This window comes from Pezoporus flaviventris, unplaced genomic scaffold (assembly GCF_033815535.1).
Source record: "Pezoporus flaviventris isolate CSIRO_AGI_PZ_B2104156 unplaced genomic scaffold, CSIRO_AGI_Pfla_v1 ptg000070l, whole genome shotgun sequence".
Classification (NCBI taxonomy): domain Eukaryota; kingdom Metazoa; phylum Chordata; class Aves; order Psittaciformes; family Psittacidae; genus Pezoporus; species Pezoporus flaviventris.
Genome location: NW_026892618.1, coordinates 7,650,664 through 7,674,939, shown reverse-complemented (window position 1 = coordinate 7,674,939; position 24,276 = coordinate 7,650,664). Strand labels below are relative to the sequence as shown.

The window sequence follows — 24,276 nt, the reverse complement described above, 5'->3', positions numbered from 1 at the left end:
AGCATCCCAGCTTCTGAGTCCTGAACTGGCTGTCTGAACTGAAGCACTGTTCCTATCTTTATCCCCTTCTGCAATCAGAAGAGGAAGCTAAATGGCCAAATGGCTTTCTGGATAGACTCCTGCACCCTTGGAGTAACCACATAGTCAGGAGATGTTTGGTTGGGATCATTAATAACGGCCCTTCTACACCAGCCTGGGAACCACTGGTGTGCTTGACAGGAGCTGCTGGCCCTGCTGAGAGCACAGGCTCTTCACTCATCTCCCATAGTGGCTGGTAAAAGAACTTCTGTTCTGTGTGGCTTTTGATAGCAGAGGCTAAACCCCATCAGCAGAAGAGCTATGTTCATGCTGAGCAAAGGGCAGGCTGCACTGCAGGAGTACAGCCTTGTGAGGACTCTGAAGGACACACTTCATCCTGTTGTAGGAGACCAGAGCTTTTGGATACATGAAAGCTAGAATGTGGTGACATCTGACGTCTATATATGAGAACCTGTCTTGTCTTCTCAGCATGTCTATCATCTGAGCCATCCCTCCACCAAACCCTCTTTGATGCGTTTCCTCTTCTCCTGTGTCCTGCAGGGTTACATTGGACCTGGCAAGGAGCAAATGCTGAAAGTCTATTACCTGCCAGGAGTGCCTGGAGTCTTCTACAGGAATTTCCAGATCCAAGTGGGTCACCTGGAACCAGAAGAAATCTCTCTGAAAGGAGAAGGTACCTTTCCTAGAATCCACCTGGACCTGCCCAGGAGCATCAGAGGTGAGCACTGCCTCTCTGCTCTCCAGGAAAGTCCCCTGTTTTTTTCCCCCATGTCATATAACCATAGCACAGCTCTTACCCACCTCCACCAGGCCTGGAGGTTGCTTCTTGAGTCTCTGGCAAATGAGCCCATGTGGGCTTTGCCCCAGGAACCATCCCGCAGAAGCTTGCTAGCCTATCTGTCAGAGGCCTAGAAAGATGATGGTTAGACAGAAAAGCTTGAGAAAGCTGTAACAGAGGCTGGCTGGGATTTTGACAAGGTTGGATTTGTATCACATTGCAGGAGATGAGGTGCTCCTGTGTGGAGAGGAAGATGGTGGGGGGTGAGTATCAGTATTTGGAGCAGAGCAGCAGCATCATTTTTCATAGATTACTTGAAGATTAGAGAAGGCTGCGTGGAGACCTCATAGCAGCCTTCCAGTATCTGAAGGGGGCCTATAGGGATGCTGGAGAGGGACTCTTCATTAGAGACTGTAGTGACAGGACAAGGGGTAACGGGTTAAAACTTCAACAGGGGAAGTTTAGATTGGATATAAGGAGGAAATTGTTTCCTGTTAGGGTGGTGAGGCACTGGAATGGGTTGTCCAGGGAGGTTGTGAATGCTCCAACCCTGGCAGTGTTCAAGGCCAGGTTGGACGAGGCCTTGGGTGATATGATTTAGCGTAAGGTGTCCCTGCCCACGGCAGGGGGTTTGGAACTAGATGATCTTAAGGTCCTTTCCAACCCTAACAATTCTATGATTCTATTCTATGATTCTAAGAGTTTGTTTCTGGGAGAGGCCAGCATCAGGGCAATAGGGCTTCCCAGTTTAAATGGGAATGGCACTAGGCCCATGCTCCTATTTGTGGATGTTTTCTTTCTTCAGGAAACAAAAAATATGAGAAGATTCTCAAAGAGGTGAAAGAGAAGATGGAAAAAGCCAGCCAGCAAGATGAGGCAGTTGTTCTGGAGGAGGTTGTGGCAGCAGAGCCAGCCACAGACAACTCAGGCACTGTGGTGAGAACAGATGCTGCCCCACTGGCACATGCCACCTTCCCCCTGTGTCACTAGAGCCCCTTGCACTCCACAGCAGGCTTCCCCGGGCTCTGAGGGCCCTTGGGACCTCCCTGCCCACCGCTGGCCATGATCTGTGTGAGCTCAGCATTGCTCCAAGGGCTGCCCACCTCTCAGAGTTGCCCCTCCCAGAGATGCATCAACTTCCTGACTACCCCAGGGACAAATCCTGAAGGTGGTGCTCAAGCAATTGAATTTATGGTACTTTGAAGGAGGTGCAGGTCATTGCTGGGGTGTTTGTTGCTCACAACACAAGCCCTGCTGGGTTTAGAGAGCTTAAAAGCAGCAGACTGACTCTGCCCTGGCTCTGTGCTGTCAGTGTTTGTCTCCATGAGATGCCAGCTTTATTGTGGTTCCCTTTTTCAAGAGAGCTTTTGTCCAAGCTGCTTTGTAATTGGCTGAGAGTAGGCAAATCCTTGGAGCTCTGAAAGGTTCCTGGCTTGTCTCTCTGTTTAGCCAGATCAACTTTTATAACTAGGCAGGTGGAGATGCTGGAGTTCATTTCTCTTGAGATAAAGTGCTGACTAAGAGAACAAGTGTCATAGACATGAGCAGCGAGACAGGAGGACTTCCATCATCCCTCTCAAAAGCAGGGTGGGATCCTACAGAGGCAAGCAGGGTCCTTGGGTACAACTGTTGCTAACCAGCCACTGTCTTTCCTCAGTTGGATGCTCAGCTGCAGATGCAGATGGAGCAGATATTGATAGAGGAACATGCTCTGGAACAGCAGAAAGCTGTCACCTCCAGTTCCCCAGAGGAGACTGCTTTTGACCAGCGTGCACGTCAGAGGCTTCTCAAGTTAGTAGGGACTCCTCTGTTCTGTCTCCTGGTGCCCCGAGGGTAACACCCAGCAGTGCAGCCCTGCTCCTGAGACTTCCTTATGTCTATAGAGCTGGGAATAGCTGGGGACTTCAGAAAAGCTCTGAGCTCCATAATTTTGACATGCTCTCCTGTGTGCAGCTCAGTGTCCTCACTTCCACAGTGCCACTTCCACAGTTGCTGGGTTCTGTTCTTGGAGCTGAGGGGGTCCAGTGCAGACTGTCTAGGCAGCACGGCTACCATCCCTGCTGGCCAGCTGTCAAAGAGGCTACTCAAAGCTGGCATCTTTGTTCCAACTAACAGACTGCACTAAGCAAAAAGAGCAGGGAATCACACAGGCTGACAAACCCTTGACAAACCCTAAAATCAGGTGGCTTGAAAGCTGTGGGACTGCAGAGCTTACCCAGGTAAATTGGCCCTTCCCTTTGCTCTTTGATGATAAGGCATGAGCACAGTAGGTTCCAGTTCAGGACGAAGATGCTTTGCAAAACAGATCATATATGTGCTTTCCCAAGGGAGATTGCTTGGAAAAGGACCTTCCCATGAATTTTGTAGGTGTCGATTACTGCATTCACTGGTGCTTCTTTGGGGACAGATCTGGTTGCTGAGCAGTGAAGATTTCCCGTGCAGGCAAATCTTACGATGAGGTCCTGGGCTGTACACCAGGCTTAGCAATTTCACTGAGACCAGTGGAGGTCCAGTGGACTTAACTACAGTGGCTTTTCATAGCAGACAAACTGTATCCAGTATGCATTTAAAAGTAATTTTATTACTGAGTCCCATTGGTAGCTGGTAAAACCTAGGACCTTCACTCCCCATGACCTAGTCTTATTACCAGGTTATCAGACCTTAGGTTTTATGGGCTTGAGTTGAGTTTTTACAGCAGTGAATACAGAAATATCCACTGTATTTGCATCTTCCGCCCTCTTGGAGATGTAGCCAGGCTGTGTTTTAAGGACTCTTCTTACTCCTCCTTTCAGAGCTGAGCTGCCAGAGTACATCCTGGACTTTGGCTACGTCATTCTTGGTAACATCCACACGCACATTGTGAAGATCACCAACACCGGGCACTTCCCCGTGTCCTTCCACATCAATGGACATGTTCTGCATGACACAGGTAGCCTGTGCTGGAGAGACTTCATGTGGGCTTGAAGGAGCTGTCTCTGACAGACTAGTTAAGACACTGGACATGGGGAGGGGTTTGAGTGCTTTCTTGTATAGCTTTTTCCTCCTTAGTACCTCCCACTAGGTGCTTTAGAGCCTGAATTCCGACCACAGTGCCCAGAGACCTGGCCAGCCTGTGGCTGTCCTAAAACTTCATTGAAGGGGCTATATGGGCTGATGACCTTGATCGCCTCTCAGCATTTTCGCTCTTGGCTGCTGTGAGCACCATCTGAGTTTCTTTGTGCACTCTGTGGGCTTGTGTTGCAAACAGATGGGACCCTTTGTGATTTGGAAGTGCTTTGTTTAGAGTTCATAGTGTCATAGCGCTTATGTTCAGCCTTAACTGAGAAAACAGCCTGCGAGATCCACTGGTATATCAAAATAGGCTTCCAAAACAGGCCTTCAGGTAAAGTTGCAGCTCCATCAAACAGTGACTTGCTGTTTCGGAGAGGTGGTCAGGTGTCTCCTCTAAGTTGTTGTCCAGGGAGCACCACAGGATGGTGGTATCTTAGTTGGAAGTTCCTTCCCTGAGATGCCTCATAGAGGAATTGCTGGAGCTCCTCAACTGATACGTGACTACGTGAAGCTTGAATTTTGGCTGTGAAAACCCTTTCTCCGTGAGTGGTGACAAGGCAGAAAGAGCAGTAGGTTTCTCTGGAGATGCAGAGGGGACTTTCACAGAGCTAACAGCCATGACACCTATATGGCCTTAACATGTTTTCTGTTGCTTACATATCTCAGCTTTTTTCATCTGTTCAAGGATTCAGCGTGGGGCTGGACCGTGTGAAGCACCTGCCCTGCTGTGAGACTGAGACATTCGAAGTGCGCTTTGACCCACGAAGTGCCAACCTGCCGCTGGGAGAAGTGGATGTGCTCCTGCCCATCAAGGTACTACAACTTTGGGGACAGGTAGCAGGTTGGGCACAGCAGCAGATGTCACCTGGTCTCTCAGCTGAATGCTCTGTCCTTCATTAGGTCACAGGAGGCCCGACGTTTCACATCTGCCTCCGTGCCAATGTGGCTGTGCCATCCATCTGCCTCTCCAGGGACAGACTGGAATTCTCCGCTGTCCAGCATGGACAGTGCCAGGAAGAAACTGTCCAGCTCCACAATCAGCTCCAGATCCCCTGTAAATGGTTCATCACCATGAAACAGTCTGTTGAGAAGGTAAAGCACAGACAGTGTTTAACACATGACTTCTTGGTTGGGTTTTCTTTGCTTCTCTTGCCTTTTCTGCCCCTATGACTGCCTTGGGCTGCAACTTGTTTGTAGAAGCCTTTGAGGACAGAGATCAAGGCTGATTCACTTTGCTGTTCATTAGCTGATGCTTTACTTCTCTGCCACCTTCACCCACTCCTTCTCTGAGGACAGTGCCTCCCCAACTGCCTGCCCTGCCTGCATGTTCTCCCTCCAGTTCTAGGCTGTGGTGGCCACATCTGGTTTGGGTGTGGGATGCTCTCAGCACCTTGACATTGTCTCAGAGCACTGCAGCCACAGAGGGTGTGTCCTCACAGACCAAGGAGGCCTCACATGACTGGTTTCTGTGCTCCAGGTGGACAAACGCTTGCCAGTAGGACTGCATCAGAAGCTGCCTCAGGAGTTGAAGGCTGAGTCCTGTGTCTTTGAGGTGATGCCACTGGCTGGAACCCTTGCTCCAGGGCAGCGATGTAACGTGCAAGTCAGGTTTTCACCGACAGAAGAGGTGAGATTGGCAGGTGTCACCCCCAGGAGGTCTGGCAGGCCAGCATGGTCAGGAGAGCCCAGCACAGGGAGAAAGAGATGAGGTCTGCCTCCACACAGAGATTTTGACAAACCCTGTACCCACTGTGTCTCAGTTTCCCCTGCAGCACACTATTCTGAGAGGCACTCTGAAATCCCCATGGGGAGCTTACACAGAGAGCATCAGGGGTACTGCATGTGGCTGCTTCTCAGCAGATGAGGGAAATCTTTCTGTTTCCCATCATCTTCCCCCTTATGTGGGCCTATTTGCACGCTGCAAGACACTGGTGCAGAGCATCTGGTATGCTCACAGGGAATACCTCTGGAAGGGCCAGTCTAGGCTAATCCTGCTGCTGGTACCAGCAAACAAAGCAACCTTCAGACACCTTCCTGGCTATGGCAAGACTGTCAGAATACCTATAGCAGTATTCTGCCAGCAGTTCCTGTGCCTCTGATCCAGCTTGCTGCATGTTCCCATGCAGTCTGGGAGTCAGCTTAAATGATGGAGCATTCCCAAAGATGAATTTGCTTGTGGCCACTGTGACTTGGAAACTGCCAGTGTGTAACAGTATGAACACAAGTGCTTCCATGCCTGGGAAGAGTCCCAGGGATCTTTTAATTGCTAATAGAGATGAACTGTCTTGTGTCTGGCTTTGACCAGAGCCAAACACTGAGCAGAGAAGACAACCATTATTTCTAGCCAGTGATAGCTCATCTGCCTCTTTCATATAGCTGATGTTTGCCTGATGCAGCAGTCCAGGGCTGTGTCTGGGCAGCGTAACCCTGAGAACCTTTCTCGTGAGCATTAAGGTCCCTCATGATGAGGTAAAAACATCTGATAGACTATTTTAGATCCATCTGATGCCTAAATATCCAGTTACACTTCACACCAGGACTCATCCCAGTTACTCAGAGCCAGCATGCAGATGCTGTAGCCTGTGCTATAAGTAAATACCTGTTTTCCGTTCACCTCAGAGGTACTGATAACACTTCTGACCTTGGGGTAAGGGTTGAATTGGAGGCTCTGTCACCTGGGACTTCATGGAGGAGCTTTCTGCACTTCTGTCTTTGCAGAAGACCTACAAAAGTGAGATGAAGATTCACATTTGCCAAAACAGCCAGCACCTCAAGCTGCAGGTGCTGGGACATGGTCTGGAACCACGGCTGGAGTTCAGCCCCCCAGTGCTCGAGCTGGGACCATTGCTGCCATACAGCTGTGGGGTGGAGGGGACAGTGGTGGTGAAGAACCCGTGCCAGTTCCCCATCGAGTTTTACTCACTGGAGTTTGATGAGCAGTACCTTGCTGAGGAGGAGGTGAGAGGGAAGGTCTGGTCCCCATGTGCCTGCTCCCATAGCTTCACAGGGCTTTAGCATTCTCAGGCTTCTGCCAGGGATATGGGGGCAGTCCCCAGGGCAAAGCCTGGTGACATTTCAGGGTTAGCCAGCATTGCTGGCAGGCTGTAGAGGGCCTTGGATAGTCAGTGTTGTTGGGAGGAAGGAATGAGAAAGGAGATAGGTTGGTTGGGGAGAAAGGAGATAGGTTAGTTGGAGGGTCTGTGCATGTGATGAAGGTCAAGAAATGCATCCTATATATGGTTACTCCTTATGCACACAGATCTTGCGGATGCTGAAGGATTACAATTGTCACAACACCTTGTTGCTGCCTCCACGTGCCCCGGGTGAGAGTTTACCCCCAGAGGTGCTAGAGTACTATGAAGAGCAGAAGAGGCTGCACAACGAGCAAGAAAAGTCCAAGACTGGGGAACCAGCAGGCCAGGACAATGGTGAGGATTTGATATTGGCTGTCCTGAGTGTGGACACAGCAGACTTCATTATCCATAGAAAGCCCGTGCTTTCATGAGCTGCTTGTTGCCCAGCTTGGTGGAGGAATTCCTGGTTGAATGTCTGTGGCTTGTAACACACAGCCTCTATCAGCCCTGAGTGCAGCCAAAGCAAGCTTGTATCTGTTGTAGACTGTGTCCCTCAATCACAAAGAGCAGGATTGAACAGATTCTTCCGCCAGTAGGACCAGGTCTAATATCGCTAGCTATTTTCTACTAGCTCCTTCCCAGCAACAAAAGCACAAGCTCAAAATTCCCTGAGGGTAGAGACAGCCTGGACAGGCTTTTCAGTGCCTCAGTTTCCCTCCTTGGGAAATTTTCCACCTTTGGCATGTGGCTGTACAAAGTGGTGAAGGGCAAAGAGCAGATTGCCAGGCTGTGTTCACCCTCTTTTCCCTGTGTTCTTCCTCAGTAAACACTGAAGATGTGCAGTTCCCATCAGATCAAGGAGGAAAACACTCTGCTGGGATCATTCACACCAGCTCAACTCGTAGCTCAGTCGTTCCCTTCTCCATTTTTGATGAAAGCCAGTCCAACAAGGTGGACTCTAAATCTGTCTGTGGAGAAGAGGAGGAGGAAGGTGTTGAAAGAAGACACAGGACAGGTAATAACCTTAAGCTCTTCACATCTTTTATGTTCATTGTGGCAAAAGGGCCTAAGTGGAGGATTTCAGTGTCACCTGCATCCCTTCACTGCAGGCTGGTGCCATCTTTGCTCCTGTAGACCCTGAATCCGCTCTTGCAAATGAAATCTGTAGGATCCTGAGAAGAGTCTGGGGCAGGGACGAGTGAGAGGCCAGGGAGGTTTTCCCCGGTTTTGCCAAATAAGCACTTTGCTCCCAGAAGCTGCTAGGATCAGGATGATGCTATTCCCTTTCCTGGTGCAGTACACCACGCCTTTTGTCCTACATGACATTGCAAGTGGCGATGGCTTTTGTTGACCTTCTAGGGTCAAAGGCAGGAGCTCTTTGTAAATGCTGTTGTGGTGAATTCAGAGCCCAGCCAGATCTCCCCGTGTAAGGTGTAACATTCCTAAAGCATCCAGCTTTTGGATAATTGTTTCATCCCCAAATGGAGCCTCCCCCCTAGGATTGTGAAATGTCCTGGGTCTGCCTGCCTGGGTCATCAGGACCCAGGACCATGTGAAGACCATGATGACAGTTCATGGAAGAAGATTTGGTCCAGTCTCTTAAGGTACTGCTGGATGCTCGTTCTCCCTCTTTCTGCCACCTCACTTTCAGGGGTGACAAGTACTCTGAACAGGCACCTTCATCAGCATCTAGGGCAGACCCTGATCTGCACAAACCTAAAGGAACCTTGGGTGTGATGTTGGTGTCAGCAGTCTTCTCTCCCAGGATCTGAGGGGACTGGAAGAATGGTCAGGATCTAAGGTAGGGAGGTGACTGACTTTTCTATCTCGTTCTGCACAGCAGAGCATTGGCAAAGCACCACCAGCAGCAAGGAGGCCGCAGGAGAACTGGACAAGAGCCCTGTCTTTAGGGCCATCGCCCGTCACCTCGGCATTGATATCTCTGCAGAAGGGTGTGCAGCCCGAAACCGTAGAGGGATTGTCATCATTGTCCATGGGGCACCCCTAACAGGTACTTGAGCCACAGCCCTTGGCTGCAAGGAAGAGGGAGGGTGGAGGGGCAGGACAGGAGAGACATATTCTGTTGGACATATTCATGGTGCTCAGTTGACCATTTGAAGTGAAGTGAGGTGAGCCATAGCTCTGCTGATATGTGAAATGGTCACAGGCCTTCGCTGAGCTGGGGCAGGTGGTGTGGTTTATCTTGTGTCCATACAGTTAGGCTCTCATTCCCCCAGACAGGGTGGTCATGTTGCCATTGCTTCATGAGACCACACTGCCTAGTTGTCCATGTTGCCTTATGGGAGCAGTCCCAGCCCATGCTGACCCCTAAACCATACCCGGACGTTGCACAAGACAGTTCTGATCAGCACAGACTAGCGAATGGTCTTGAGGGGTAGTGGATAGGGCTCAAAACAATGTCCTGGCCCAGGCCTGAGGTCACCACAAGTGACAAAGTCCTCAGCTGAACATGAGGTGGAAATGATCCACCTGGTTGTAGAATTCAATGGTTCTAACCATGCTCAAGTTGCTACCCTCATGGTCTCCCTGAAAGAAAGGGCACTTGTTTTCCAACTGTCCCTGAAACTGAAATCCTCTCTGGGGGCTTTCCAAATCCTGTCGCTGAACATGCCTCACAAGAAAGTGTCACCAAGCAGTCTTCCTCTCTCTCTCAAGGAAAGACAGCAGCAGCAGTTGCCCTGTCCAAGCGTTACGGTGCTGCCTGCTTGTCCATTGACGCTGTGGTGAAAGAAGCCATCTCGAGCAGGAGCAGCTTGGCAGGGCTCCATGCCCGGGAGCTCTGCATCAGGGCTGCCATTGAGCAGAGCCAGCAGGAGACAGAGGGTGCTGGTAAGGAGAAACATGGGACCCAGAGCAGCACTTTGAAACACACCATGACCATCTACTTGTGCTTGCCCCACAGAAGAAGTTTGAAAGCCCTTGGGTCTCTTCAGAAACATGGGTGCAGCATGTACAAATGCAAAACAATTTCTTAAAGCATCTCTGGTTATTAAAAAAATATATATATATTTTAAGCACTCAGACGGGCACTTTTACTGCCTTTGGCTTCTTGGTGCATGTTCCTTTCTGTAAGAGAGGTGAAGCACACTTGTATCTTTCTCAAAGTTTTTGTATTTCCTCAAAGCTGAATCCAGCTCGCTCCTCGTGGCCATCAGAGAGAACTGCTTACTTCAACAAGGAAAAAGCCCTTTGAAGTGGCTCATTAAGCACTAGATGATTGACTTAAGAGTATGGCTTCACTCCTAAAAGGAAGGGAAGAATAACCTTGCAGAGGAATTTCACATGAGACACATGCTGTATATAGCAGAGATTTCTCCAGAGATTTCTCTATACACCCAGTCAGGTCACACAGTTCATATGTGTTGAGCTGTTCTCCATGTGAAACTGGAGATTTTCAGGAAGGTTTTTTGGGCAGTTGGTGCTCCAGGCTCTGCAGGGTGAGGTCAGACCTTGGCTTGGGGAGTGAGGGAAGTTTTGCATTGCTTAGCTTTGAACCTGGCTGGGAGCTGGGGGAAGGTCTGGGATGGGGTTATCCCACCAGGAATTAGCTCCAGTGGCGATAAGGGTGTGCAGCTGGGACAGGGCTGCATGTTGCAGTCTCTATGTGAGAATACAGGATGGGTGCAGGGTGGTCATGGAGAACGAATTCTTGGTTTGATCCATAGAGGACCTACTGTGCAGTGTCACCTGCGTGCGCCTTTGCTATAGGAGGGACACAGGGCTGTGCATTAAAAACTCTCTGGCTTTAAAATCCAGTACCAGACAGTCCTCTTTATTATGCTAATAATAGAATCTGAGCAGGAGCTGCTTCTAGAAGGCAGTGCTGCTGGTGCCCTGCAGGCTAGGGATGGGTGCTGTGTCTCTGGCAGAGTGCAGGGCTGTGCCCATTGAGGTGAAAGGGCTCTGCTTGCTCCCCACTGAGCCTTTGTCCTCTCCACAGGTCAAACTGCAGTGGTGTCCCTCAGTCCGCAGCTACACACTGAGGCCACACACTACCCAGGTGCAAGCCGGTCCAGCTCTGAGGGCAAATCCAGCCTGCAGCTTAATGGGCTGAGTTCCCAAGGCCAGTCAAGCACTGCAGTGGGCCAGAAAAAGATGGATAGCCACACTTCCCAATCCCATCAATGTGTAACGGATCCCACCACCTCCCAGGTGAAGTGTGATCTGCACTGGTTAATGCCTGTTGCCTTGAGAAGTGAAGGAGCTGCTTACAATGGAGGCTCCATGCTACCCAGAGCCTGGTGTGGTGATATAGAGCACAGAGCACCACCTGGGTGTGGCTCAGGGTGGGATTAAAACCTTGTGTTCTAGCAGAAAATCTCTACTGGGTCATAACGGTTTGTTGGTCAAGTGCAGTCCTGGATAACGTGGCTGCAAGGGGTGGGCAAAGCCGTGGGATGCTGCGCCTGGGGATTGCAGGCTTGGGTCTCTGCTGGCCAAGGTATGTGCCCTCCAGGGTCATCCCCTGGAGCTTCTGACCTACAGTATTGTTCTAGTTTCCCACTAGTGAGAAACCCAGCTCCAGGCCCAGCAGTTGGAATTGTTTGGGGGTTTCCAAAGTGGTTTATTTTTCTTGTGGTCTTCAACATTGCAGGGCTCATCCAGTTCTCATCTCACCTTTTCCCTTCCCTCCATTGCTATGCAACGATGGCTGAGCATTAATGGCAGCACAGCGGGAGAGCTGGGCTTCATGAGCTGCATGCTTCCTGAGGACTTGCTGGTAGCCATCCTCTCTGAAAGGCTGCAGGTATGGCATGGGGGAAAAGAAGACATTCCTCCTACAGAGAGACAGGCAGCAAGGTACAATTCAGATTGAAGGAGGTCTGTATCTGCTGTTCAAGATGTCCTGGGCTGCATGCAGGGATCCTTAGGCGAAGCTGCAGATGCTATAAGTTGGCAGTGCACGGTGAAAGATCAGAGCTTATCTGAGCTGCTGCCCTTGAACCACAAGGGCTGGTGTCCTTTGACATTTGTGTTTAATGACTAGCTGAAGCCCAACATGTGCAATAGCTGACTTCCTGACTTTTTCACAGTTGAGTGACTGCTACCAGGGAGTGGTGTTTGATGGCCTGGAGACCCTCTTTGCACACACCATAGCATCTGCTCTCCTCTGCCTTCTCAAAGCTGTTGGAAATTTGCCTCATATTTATTTTGTGAACCTGTTTGAAGATTATGCTGCTTTTAAAGCCAGGGAAACAGCTGCAAAAGAGCAGGAAGGTGAGACTCTTCATCTCCATACCTCCCAAATCTTTTCTCTCAAAAGCCCTCAGCAGTATCCATGTGTATCTGGGCTACCAGCAGAGCTTGTAAGTAATGCTTTTATTAATCCATGTTCTGCCTCAGTGCAGCCAGTATTCAGCTCACAGTTGTTTAAAATATAGCAGAGCTAAGGCTGTAATACTTACCTTAGCCTCTGACAGTGAAGCTTGGGTGTAAGTGCAAGCCCTTGTGGCTCAATAACTGTGGCTCAAAGCAGACCACAGCACTGGTGCACATGAGCCAGGCAAGGCACAGGAACTCACTGACTGGCGATTGGGGGTTTATTTGCATTTTGGAGCAGGGATATGAGCTCCCCAGTATCTCCTGGCAGGATGATAGGCTGGGTCGGGCCAGGGCTGTGAATCCTCATAGCCTCCCCAGAACACCAAAGCTCTGCTGGCAGTTGCTAATGGTTTCTCCTCTGGTCTGTGCAGGACGGGAGCAGGAAGAAGCTGCCAGGAGGGAGAAAGCACGTCTCTGGGAGATGGATGAGGATGACTATGATGCCCTCACTGAGGAGCAGAAAACTCAGTTTAATAACCATGTACGACAAGTCCAGCAAGAGAGGAAGAGGAGGTCTGTAAGCCTTGCATAGAAAACTCCCTAGGATAGTGTCCCTAAAGGGTTTGCCCACTCTGGAGACCTTTGTTGAGCTCAGAGCTTGCACTTCAGCACGTCATTCAGCCCAGGGTGAAGTTTGTTTCACTGGGAGGAGATTGCTGGGTCTGCTTTCAAATCACAATTTTCAGGACAGACAGCACAAGTTTCCCCTGGTCACACCTGGGTACCAGCAGGAAACCTGGTTCTTCAGAGCCAGGAGGGGAGTTACTGCAGCCTTTGCTTTGTGATTGATAGGATTTTTCTCAGTAAGGAGCAGGCTATTCTTAGGGAGAAGGGCTGGGTAAGCCAAGTTAAGTATTGATGCAGGCATATATATATATATATGTGTGTGTGTTAGCAATTTGTGAACTGGTTTAAACTGGGAAATCAAGAGAAGGCTTCAGGCATCAGTGCAGAGAAATGGTGGATCAGTCTTCAGTAGTGTGCTGGAGGTGTCCAGGTGGACCTTATCAGAGAAGTTGCCCACCTGAGACCTTATGACAGCAGGGCTGAGATTTGGCTGGCCCTGGAGGTCCCCTCCCACCTTTCCTCACTTTGGATGTTCCCAGCCTCCCCAGGTTGAGGGAAGTACATGGGGATAGTCTAACAGTCCTGCCCGGCCTCAGGATCAGTGAATTAAGTTCAGGACCAGCTGGGATTGCAGTGAGCACAGATTTCTGGTGGTGACCCTCAAGGGTGTTTTCTATTTGTCATGTTGAAGGGAGATGGCTCAAGTGCTTGCAAAAAAGCACCAGCAGGAGCTAGAGCACTTGAAGAAAGAAGAAGAGCTGAAAAAGAAGTCTAGGCGGGGGAAGAGGGAGCTTGGAAAAGACAAAGATAATGCTTTGGGGAAGAAAAGCCATTCTGGAGTCGGGCAGGTAGGTAGTTGTGTTTATAGAGATGTATAAAAGGCCTGTGGACCTTCCCGCTGAACTGTACCATTCCCTGAGAAGCCAGCAGCCACACGCAGTGCTGGGGACAAGTACCCGGCCCTGAGCAGTGTGGGGCTGTGCTGGGAAGCAACAGCCTGTGTTTGATTGTACTGCTGCTTCAGCAGGGGTGTTTTCCCATGGATTTGTTGGTAGAGTTGCTCTTCTAGGATCATGCTGCCTTTGAGTCATGGCTTCAGATAACTCCATGCATTCACTGTAAAGCTCTAGATAGTTTTAGTCGAGCATTTCTCTGCACTCCACATGCAACTTGCCATCTCTGAGCAATGACCTGTCTGGGATGAGGTGTCTTCTGACATGTCTGGCAGGAGATACACCAAGCCTTAGTTCATTCATTAGGAGCCAGACTTCCAAAGAGTCAGCCAGCCAGAGGGAGGCTCAGCATGCCAGAAACAATCCCAGAAGACCACACTGGTCTTAAGTTCTCTGGGTTTGAAGCTGTTCTGTTTCTCAGCTGGTTTGCAGGACTTCTTGTCAGGCTGACACTGGAGAGTTTGGTTCCATTTGAGCTAAACTGTACAATCTGTGTGCTGAATTGGGATTTGTAGAGCACCTAGCACAGGGCACGGGCAAGGCTTAGGGTGCTGTTATAAAGATGATGAGTGCCCTACAGCATTTGAGTCAGTGCTTTGAAATAGTGTTTTCTCCTGCTCCTCCTGTCCAGAACATTAATGTATCCACTGGCAACACCAATGCACCCAACAGCAACCAGTTGGATGTCACGGAGGAGCTGGACAAGAAAGGACCTGTAAAGCAGCACCCAGACTCTGTTGCAGATGACAAAGAAGATAAGAAAAAGCAGAGCAAGATTCCCCTGTCAGATGTCTGCCCTGTGGTGGCACCAGACCCAGAACAGGAGGAAACCAAAACCAAGACCCAGAGTGACCGCGAAAAGAACTTGGCCCTGAGGTTTAAGATCTATGAGACATCACAGAAGGATGTCACCCATATTTTGTCATCCTGGGACAGGGTTCAGGGTACCCTGCTGATCCCTTTGAACAAAGAGGAGATGCAGCTACAAACAGAACAGTGGCGCCAACATTTATCCAGCTACAGGACTCGGAAGAGCAGAGAGAAGGAAGGTCTGAAAAGGCTGGAGAAAGAGCGCCTGGAGAAGGAAAAACTGAAGGCTCTTGAGGACTCAAAGTCATCTCTGCTGGAAGGGGAAGGTGCAGAAGGGTTAACCAGAGACCAGCATGTTGGGGTGCCCTGCTTGGACATCAAGGTGCTGCACTCAGAAGATGTGACCAGGACAATCCTGGAGAGCAGCAGGCTGCCAGCAGCAGAGCAGGTAAAGCCCTGCAAGGCTCAGATGCTGAGCCTGCCATGGCCTTGGGCCTTGGTGCATTGTGTCCCACCAAATAAGAATGGCACAGACCCTTGTCCAGGCCACTGATGATGTTCCACAATGTGTCCACCGCAGCCATGTGGCTGTGGAGGTTCTCACCATCCCTCAGATGGGTGGAAAGAGAGGGTGCTCTCTGTACAAGTATTCTGTTTGTTCAGAGAATTTCCCAGTCCCAGGTCAATGCAGCTCATGGTCATTGCTTCCTTCAGCTGAGTCACTCAAGGAAGAGGTTTCTCTCTAGGTCCCTCTTGTAGGTCGTGGCACTGCTCTGGAGCCTGCCCACCCTGCTGGGCATAAAAAAGCATTGTACTCCATAGAAATAAAAAAAAAAACACCAACATTGCCAAAAACTCAGTGCCTTTAAGGAGGGAGTTGAGGGTGAAGGTGGTGGGAGTATAAACAGAGTTTTCTCTTGTGCTTTAGATCCTGGATGACCTGGGGCTGGGTCCCTCAGGGCCTCCCATTCCCCCTACCACTTTGTACTCTGTGATCCACTACCCGGAGAAGCGGGTAGCCCCCACAGTAGGAGAAGCCCTCAAGCACTTCGTCTTTGCTGTGCCAGAAGGTGCTATTTCAGAAGAAAAGAAAACTGAAAGTCTCCTCCTGGATGTTCCTATTGTGCGCACAGTGAAGGTGCCAGAGCAGGGGCCAGGCTGGATGGGGGGGGGCATGAAGGAGGGCATATGGGATGGGAAAGGATAACTGTGGAAGGGCGGTGAAAATGTGATGGGGTGCCATGTCTGCAGGCATCACTTCTGCTGTCCAAAAGAGACGGCTCTGCTTAAGACATAGGATGATTCTATAAAATGAGAGAGAAAAAATACTGCCTCATACCCTCAACTTCGAGGAGAGGGTCCTGGGCAAGGAGAGGTGGTGTAGGCAAAACAAAGGCCAATGAGGAAGGCCAAGTCCATGCTCAGATGCAGCTGCTTAAATTCTCTCTCCTGTTTGTTATCCAGCATGCAGCTTTCTCTCCAGGAAGGGGATGTCTTGGGGCAGATCTCACCTCTCTCTCCCTTTTCTCTCTCCCTTTGGTGCTAAGACCTCAGAAGAGCAGATCACCCCCACCAAGAGCCAGTCGAGGAAGGAGAAAGCCGCGGGCAGCCGGGAGGCTGTGAGGGAGAGGCAGGGCTCCAGCCGGGGCAGGAAAGGTGTCCAGGGGCGGGGCACAGCAGCACCTCCCCATCCCCGCAAGGTGCACCGAAGTGTCATGGACATGGTCCCACCCCCAGCAACATGCGTTAGGAGGTGAGCTGTTAGGGAGGTGATCCCTCTGCTTCATGGCCATCTTGCCAAATGAGGTCCATCATCCCCAGTGCCACAGGGATCCTCTGATGGTGCCTCCATGGGATGGCGAGTCCATGATCCTCCTCCTTGTCTTAGTTGTTTGTTAGCCATATCTGAAGCCTCCTCTTTAATTACCAGGCTGAGCAGCTGCCGGTGGATAGTGCCTGCCCACGGTGAGGTAGAACTGAAAGTCTTCTTCAGCTCCACAGAGGTTGGCCAGTTTGATCAGGTGCTGCATTTTGAGATCCTGGGGACAAACCGACTGTACCAGCTGCACTGCAGGGGCACCTGTCTGTATCCCACCATCAGCCAGGACCCACGGTAAGGATGGTCCGTGGGAGCCTCCCACACTGATTCCCCTTTAACTCAGAGCCAGGACTGCCCCGTGTACCCCAGTGACCTTCTGACTTGCGCAGAGCATGCTGCTTGAACCACCTAACATCTCTTCTCATGCTTGGAACTGGGAACCAGTACTAGTACCTCAGCCACCAGTAATGGTTATGGCTTTCTGACTATGATTTCTACTTAGAGTATCTCACAGTTCCTCATTGGACATTTTCTCTGTCCAGGGTGGTGTTCCCTCACCAGAGGAAGAGCAAGGCAGATGATGACATCATCTTCAAGCAGTATGTCATGGACACTGGTGTATTCCACTTTGGACCGCTGCGGTGTGGGAAGTCAAGAGAGTGGTATGTGCTCCCTGCACCCTGTGAACATCCTGATGTACTGCTGTGCAAAGTGAGATGTTGGGATGGGATCTCCAGGGCCTTGTACTCTCATGATCATGCTTAAGACATGCTGTCCCAGTGGCACAGTTCAGGACAGGCCCAGACAGAGACCCAGGAAATAGATACATGGGGTTGAAGGACCACAGGTTTGTGAGCATTTGACAGGTACACTGGTCTTAGAGGAGCTGGGGAGAGGTAGAGCTGATCTTCCTACCTGGTTGGTGCCTTGGTGTCCCCCCTCCACATCTCAGCTTTATCGCCTATGAAATGAACTTTATGGTGCTTTTATCGAGTGCTTTGAGTTCTACAGATACACTAAATGAGCAATTATTCTGCTGATGGTTTTGTAAACCATTCCTTAGTCTGTAATATTAGTAAGACTATGATTTGACCTGCCAATATGGAGGATAGGAGGGTGTGCAGTGGGCTACAGAGAAATAAAACTGGGAATTATATTTTCCTGATCCTCACTGCTGGATAAAGTCTGCCTAAACAAGTTGGCCATTGTAGCATGTAACTTTTGTTTTAATATTAGAAACGAAGCTCTTGTCTTCATGGGAGCTCTGCAGAGCTGATGGTATTTTGCCAACCCGAGGAAATCAAATAAAAACAGTTTAAAAAAGAAAACGGGATCTTTAGCCAGGCTGATGAATGCTTTTGGGTTTCTGTTCATGTTCTTAGTCCTTTACCTCCAGATTCTGTTTCACACCTGAGAGGGGGGACATTGTTGAATTTAGCATTCCTCTTGGGAATGAATCCTTTCTGTTTCCTTCCCTCTGGCTTTGAGCTAACCCATTAAATACAAGGCAGTTTCATTACTTGTTTGAAAGAGATAAGCTAAACTGTTTTAGAAACCTTTTTCAAAAGCATTTCTTTATACCCTGCAGGGAAGGAAATCTAACAAAGAAGGGGGAAGAACCCATGTGCCTGGTGTACCTTTATTTTTGTCTTTGAATTGGTATTTTGTAAAATGCTCTTTAAGTGGCCTGTGCATCATCAGGCTTCTGGGATGGAGGCACCAAGTATAGGGCAGACATCAAAGTAGCACAAGGATGAAGACACAGGCTGTGCAATATGCCCCTGGAAGTGATCCTTAGCCAGCTTGTTAGACTATGGTCTTCCAGTGAGGCCTCCTGCTGCCAGGACATGGTGCTTTCCTCAGTGTGTTTCAAGGGCGGTGGTCACCTCAACAGCCTTTTCCCCTCTTGTGGACAGGTACAAGGCATTGCCCCATCCTAGCAACTGTGAGAAGATCACCATCCTCAACATCACTGCCTTGGAAGCAGAGGTGCATTTCTGCTTTGAGCATGATCTCAAAGCGGACACATTCCTTTTAGACCCTCCCAGCATGAAGCTGAAACCAAATGAGAAGCAGGTAGGAGATGGGTAGATAGGGCAAGCACAGGTAGAAGTGCCCAGGACCTGTTCCTCCTGCTCACTGAATGCTCTTCTGTGTTTCTTTTTGTGGGGATGGAACCAGGAGCTGAGCGTTTGGGCATACCCCACTTCAGCTGGCCTCATGGAAGACAATCTCATCTGCTCCATTAATGGCAACCCAGAGCCGGTGGTGTTCCACCTGTGCTGCCAGGGGGTGCAGGTGGAGCTGAGGGTCAGCCCCAGGCAGTTGCATTTCGACAGGCTGCTGCTGCACAGGTCAGTCATCCCACCCCACAAGTTCTGCTGGGGACATGAGCTGTTAGCCAGCTCCCTTCCAGCTTCTTTTGCTGGCTCTGTGGCCACTCAGATGGGAGGCTGGCTGCTTCTTCTCTTGCTCACCATTCCTTGCTGCCTTGGATATCTCATGACTTCCACAAGCTCTGTAGTGCCCAGCAGTGCTGTGCAATGGGCATCCTGGAGCACCCAGGTCTCCCCAAGGACCTCACCTCTGGGACTTGTGGCAAAGGAAAAATGTTTAACAATGGTTTTGGATGTGGGGATGAGGCTGCTCCAAGCTGCATTCAATTGCAAGGCTGGCATGCCAGTCAAGCAGCCAGTCCTGAGTGTTGTCTGGTCTCTGCAGGAGGGACAGCAAGACCCTGGTCCTGCAAAACTGCACCCCACTGCCTGTGGCCTGGCGACTCAGTGGGCTGGAGAACCTTGGCAAGGACTTCTCTGTGTCTCAAGCTGAAGGCATCATTGGTCCCTGCACGGAGTTTGGCGTGCATTTATATTTTAAGCCTATGAAGGCTCTCAGCATTAAGAAGACGATCCGACTAGAGGTGAGGGGGACTATGGCCTCCCTGCCAAAGCAGGGTGGAGTGATCAGGTCTGTGCACTTAGGGATGGAGACTGTGCTTGAAGGGTACTCTTCAGAGAGAGCAAAATGATGAGCCTTCATGAGATTTCTTTCTGCCTGCATTGCTGGGTAACCAGGCCCTGGTTGTCCAGACTTTGACATGCTCCCTGAACCCTTCTTGGAGTCTGTCTGGGGTTGTTAACATTGAGCAGCAAACCTTCACCTTGGAATGTTGCTCTGCATGGTTTAGAAGCTACATTTTGGTGAGGATGCTGAGTGATTGAAGAGGAGAGGGTTGATTGGATCAATGCCACCTGCTCTGGGACAACTTACACTTCTCATAGTTGTTTTTACATGCCTGACATGGTGCTTTAGCAGCAGAATTTCCTGCTGTAGGAGAGCAGAGTTGGGCTGATGGTGTTTGTTACTGCAGCCAAATCCCACTGGGTCAGCCCATGAGATGAACAGGTTAGGAAAACCTGGGAGTCCACAAATGCTTGGCAAGCAGGGGGAGGTCACAGTGGAAGCAGCTGGCAGAGACAAGGACTCATATGTTGTCTACCAAAAGAATTGAGGAGAATGATTTAAGCAGTATTTGTTTCTTGCTGTCTTAGGTTTCAGACACACAAAACGACCTGGGGGTTGCTCACACTGAAAATATCCGAGTCTTTGCAGAGGCCTATGATGTTGCTCTGAACATCAGCATTTCTAAAGGTCAGTGGATGTCCCCAAAGTACTCCTGTTGCATTGCCTTGTGTTGGCACATAGGCAAGCTAAGCACTTGGTGTGTAGGATGAGACAGCATATAAGTGTGGCACAGATCTGTAAAGCACATATCCTGCAAGCTGCTTGGAGTAAAACACTGCCAGGGCGCACCCAGTCGCTCACCTCTGAGCTTCAAGGTGTGCAGCTTCATGTGCAGATTGATATATCTCCTGTCACTTGGTATACTCTGCAGCAGATCACAAATATTTCTCATTTCTTACCTCACTCTGTGGTTTTTCTGCAGGTACAGATGGCAGCGTGGATTTTGGAATCCTTAAAGTCTTGGAGGGTGCAAAGGAAGTGCTGACTCTGAGGAATAAAGGGAAGTACGAGATTGCGTACAGGTGGGTCCAGCTGCCTGCTCTGTGAATGCATGGTGCCACCATCTGCCTTCTCCTTTTGCCCATGACTAGAACCTGTTCCTATGTTTGGCTATGTCATGGTCTGAGTAAATACAAAACCTGGGCTCTCTGATCTCAAATATTTTAATAGAGAATCCAGCCAAACAGTTCACAGCTCAGCAAGAACCAGAAGGAGAGAACCCAAAATATAAGCCACTCATTGCTGAGGGTTGTTGCATTCTGTTATGGGTGGCTCATCCCTCTTAGTGAGACTCTTTACAGGAGGGAATGAAAAAATGCAGTGTCAGGGTTAGCTTGCAACACTCATGATTGTCTGCACTGTGTGTCAAGATTTGGGAATCCCCAAGCAGAGCAGGACTCTTTTCTCTTGATGTTTTTTTATGGTGATACGCAATGTCCTTGCTGTGCTGGAGGCCTCTGGACTTTCAGCTGCAGCGGTTTTGTTCCTTCTCCCAGTTTCAAGCTGGAAACCACACATACCAGCATACCTGACTTGGCATCCCACTTCACTGTCCAGCCACAGAGGGGCGTGTTGGCTAGCTCCGAGCACTCTGCGCAGGTCCAGCTGCTCTTCCACCCTAAGACGGAACTTAGCATTGAGAGCAAACCCATCCTACAGTGCCAGGTGAGCTGCCTGGGCCAGGCAGTGGTAGCACACAGTTACAGGTGGTAGCTGGGGAGTGGGAGCAGGACATGTGTTTCTGGAAGGAGGGCTTTATCTGGGGAATCCTCTCTCACATTTACATGACAAGGTCTTTCAGAAACCATTTGTGATGCTTCCTAAGCAGAGCTGAAAATCTGGCTCTGGAGGAGGCACTTAAATAGGGACGGTGAGCTGATGGGGAGCTGGGATCAGGGGACAGAGGTAGAGGCTGTCCTTTTTGCTGTAATTACCAAGCTATTCTCTGGTTGCAGGTGATTGATCCCCACATCTGTGAAGAAGGTGAGACCATTGCCATCATCCCAGTGAGGGTGTCAGCAAAAGCTGTGTTCAGCAAGTACAGCATTCGCCCTGCCTCACTCATCAGCTTTGGTGCCATGGTGAGTGGCACCAGGAAAACCTGCAGCTTCATGCTGGAAAACAAAGGCATCCTTGACTTTAAATTCTTTATCTACCAAGAAGACCAGGCTGCCCCTCTGTTGCCAAAGAAAAGGTGAGAGGGGACCTGCACCATCCTTCCTGCCTGATGAGGCACCATGGCATGGCTAGGGTGTGACAGGCAGCCAGGACACCTGGGTTACTGTCCTTTAGCATCACAGGCTTGTGAACAGGGAGCAGAAAAATGCTTCAGTATACCCATGTGTAGGATGAAGCTGGTGATACAGCTGACCTATCCTTAAGCTTCAGCACAATGTGCTGCAGGCAGCCCTCTGGGAGCAGCCAGGAGCCTGAAGGCTTTCCTCCATGGCAAGGAAGGCCAGCTTCAGCCTCTGAGAAAGGCAGGGGGAGCTGTGCATGATGGATGTTTCCGTTTTCTCCTCTTAGTGCACATCAAAGGAAATCTGCTCACTCCCAAGAGAGTGAAAATGGAAAGCCAGTGGTTCTGTCAGCCAAGCCAAGCAAGCACTTGTTGCAAAAGGACCCAAACCCTGTCCCACAGGTGAGTCGTCCCTGCTCCCCAACACATACTGCTGCAGGCGGGGGACTCGTCACCACGGGGTGAGGCATGGTCCACGTGATGGAGGGCCGTCATCTCCCACCCACAAGCAGAGGCAGGAGCTGCTCAGTCCCACTGACAGTCCCATGCTTGGCCCAGACCTGGAGCTTGCATGGCAAAAGAAGGGAACAGGTCCTGTGTTTGGTAGCTGCTAGCCAAAATAAATGTATGAATACCACAGATGCAGAATGTTCCTGTTTGAACTCTCAGTCCACAGATATCAGATGAGCTTGGTTTTTCTTCTTCCCATCATTCTTTCAATTTCCCATCATTTCTCACAGTTTTCTGCTCTCCTATTTTACCCCAAGAGGCTGAAGGATCCCTGCTGCCACATTCACCCTTTACACCCAAACTCCTTTCTCCTCACTCAGGACAAGCCTGCAGCTCCTCCTGGCTTGTTCGTTTCATCCTGGGGCTGCCTTTGAGCCATGGAGTCATCCTTCCCTGCCCTGGGGCTGGGGGCTTGGGCCTGCCTGGAGGTGAAGGAGTGGCATGCTCTTTTCTGGGGATGCTCAAGGTAAGGCTGTTGATTTGCCTCTTTCTTCAGGCTCGTCTCACCATGGGCATGTTCACGGTGTACCCAGGCTTTGGCACCATACCTCCTGGGGGCCAGCAGATGATCACGGTGGAGTGCTGTGCAGAGCCGCTGGGGACATGCAAGGAGCTCCTGTCCATCGATGTCAGTGACAGAGACCCCACGGATAATCCTTTTGGCATCCCGTATACCCTGTTTGCTGAGTCCTGCCTCCCAGGTATACCCTGTCCACTGGTGCTGATCAGCACTTAAACTTACTGCTTGAATAGAGAGGCACCCTGACCTTGAAGGCCCATCTTAAAATCCTCAGAAGTTCCAGTCTTTTTCAAGTGCGCCAGTGAGGAGAGGCTGGGAGGGATGCATGGAAGGATAAAATGAAACCAATACCCTTTAAGACTGAGGGTGACTGAGCTCTATCCTCACAGCCAGCTCTCCCACGCAAGGTTGGGTTTTGCAGTGGCCTGGGCAGAAGGGGCTCATCAAGCCTTCTGAGAGGCCAACAGGGTTCAGATAAATTCAGGAGGATGGCATCTCCATCCTCAGTACTCCTCTGATCTGCTTGCAGCATTTGTGGTCGATGACATAGAGTCCATCTTTGAGGAGCATCGAATCTGCAGCAACAACAACCTCTGCCACATCCTACGGACAGTGCAAGACAAGGGCATCTTCATCACAGATGAGAACAAGTTTATCTTCACCGATGTTCTTATTGGGCACCAGGCCACAGCTCGCTTCAAGATCTGCAATGTGGGCAAAGTCCCCTGTAACGTCGTCCTATCCATCAGACCTGTCTCGAGTAAGGTAAGGACAAGAGGCCAAGGTGACTGTTGCTGTTTAAAGGCTGTGTGATAGCCTGCCTCATTCTCCAGATTCATTGCTTCCTCTTGCTCAGACTAGTTCAGCGCTGTGCGGATCAGACTATAGGGGAGTGCGGCAATGCTGCGGTGGTGGGTTGAATTCAGTGTCTCTCAAGCAACGTTTTGGCTCACCCCTCTAGGTCTTTGGTAGGAGACCTGAACCCTTCTGAACATCTCTTGGAAGCATGCTCAGATGGGGTCTTTTACTGGACTGTGCCTGGGCTCAAAGCAACCATTTCCTTGGGCTCCCTGTTTTTTTTTCTTCTCATTAAGGGTCAATTCTAGAATTTGCAGGGTTTTCCATGCAGTCTCCACCTCCCATATGTGCTGGGTTGACTGCCCAGAGCACAAAACAAGGTTTTGCACTTCTGGCCCTTACGGCAGCTCCCCATGCAAGGTCATCACCACTCTGGGATGAAGGAGCCTGTCCAAGGAAGGAAGGAGGGAGTAATACATGCTGTGTGGGGCTGTTCCCAGTGATTCATGTATGAATAACACTGCATCATGTTGAAGAATGCTTCCTCCTAACCCCATTCTGTGGTGTTCCCAAGCTTAACAGCCGTGTTAGTGACGTTTTCAAGGTGGATCCTCTTCGAATGTGTATTCCCAGCTGCTCCCATGCCTTTGCTACGGTGGCGTTCACTCCCCAATCGATGGAGACCTATCAGTGCACTTTTGAGGCTTCCCTTGATGTCCGGGCAAGGTAACTCCCCCTGTTGGGGGAACCT

General features: G+C 50.2%; 1 protein-coding gene across 1 annotated transcript in view; it reads left to right on the top strand.

Annotated features, from left to right (window-relative positions):
- The window catches only part of LOC133279001 (hydrocephalus-inducing protein homolog), a 106,759-nt gene that overhangs the window by 59,600 nt on the left and 22,883 nt on the right, over window positions 1-24,276 (top strand). The window contains exons 28-60 of the mRNA XM_061472342.1: window positions 580-757; window positions 1,623-1,753; window positions 2,475-2,608; window positions 3,610-3,746; window positions 4,554-4,681; window positions 4,769-4,960; window positions 5,346-5,495; window positions 6,587-6,826; window positions 7,128-7,296; window positions 7,766-7,957; window positions 8,783-8,953; window positions 9,619-9,792; window positions 10,904-11,115; window positions 11,558-11,710; window positions 11,997-12,180; window positions 12,657-12,798; window positions 13,544-13,700; window positions 14,437-15,063; window positions 15,544-15,753; window positions 16,163-16,368; window positions 16,546-16,728; window positions 16,977-17,096; window positions 18,351-18,510; window positions 18,616-18,788; window positions 19,156-19,354; window positions 19,986-20,085; window positions 20,381-20,480; window positions 20,955-21,123; window positions 21,414-21,652; window positions 21,985-22,099; window positions 22,704-22,908; window positions 23,257-23,492; window positions 24,100-24,251. Coding sequence (XP_061328326.1) covers window positions 580-757; window positions 1,623-1,753; window positions 2,475-2,608; window positions 3,610-3,746; window positions 4,554-4,681; window positions 4,769-4,960; window positions 5,346-5,495; window positions 6,587-6,826; window positions 7,128-7,296; window positions 7,766-7,957; window positions 8,783-8,953; window positions 9,619-9,792; window positions 10,904-11,115; window positions 11,558-11,710; window positions 11,997-12,180; window positions 12,657-12,798; window positions 13,544-13,700; window positions 14,437-15,063; window positions 15,544-15,753; window positions 16,163-16,368; window positions 16,546-16,728; window positions 16,977-17,096; window positions 18,351-18,510; window positions 18,616-18,788; window positions 19,156-19,354; window positions 19,986-20,085; window positions 20,381-20,480; window positions 20,955-21,123; window positions 21,414-21,652; window positions 21,985-22,099; window positions 22,704-22,908; window positions 23,257-23,492; window positions 24,100-24,251 — 6,038 coding nt within the window. The remainder of the gene's footprint in view (window positions 1-579; window positions 758-1,622; window positions 1,754-2,474; window positions 2,609-3,609; window positions 3,747-4,553; window positions 4,682-4,768; window positions 4,961-5,345; window positions 5,496-6,586; window positions 6,827-7,127; window positions 7,297-7,765; window positions 7,958-8,782; window positions 8,954-9,618; window positions 9,793-10,903; window positions 11,116-11,557; window positions 11,711-11,996; window positions 12,181-12,656; window positions 12,799-13,543; window positions 13,701-14,436; window positions 15,064-15,543; window positions 15,754-16,162; window positions 16,369-16,545; window positions 16,729-16,976; window positions 17,097-18,350; window positions 18,511-18,615; window positions 18,789-19,155; window positions 19,355-19,985; window positions 20,086-20,380; window positions 20,481-20,954; window positions 21,124-21,413; window positions 21,653-21,984; window positions 22,100-22,703; window positions 22,909-23,256; window positions 23,493-24,099; window positions 24,252-24,276) is intronic.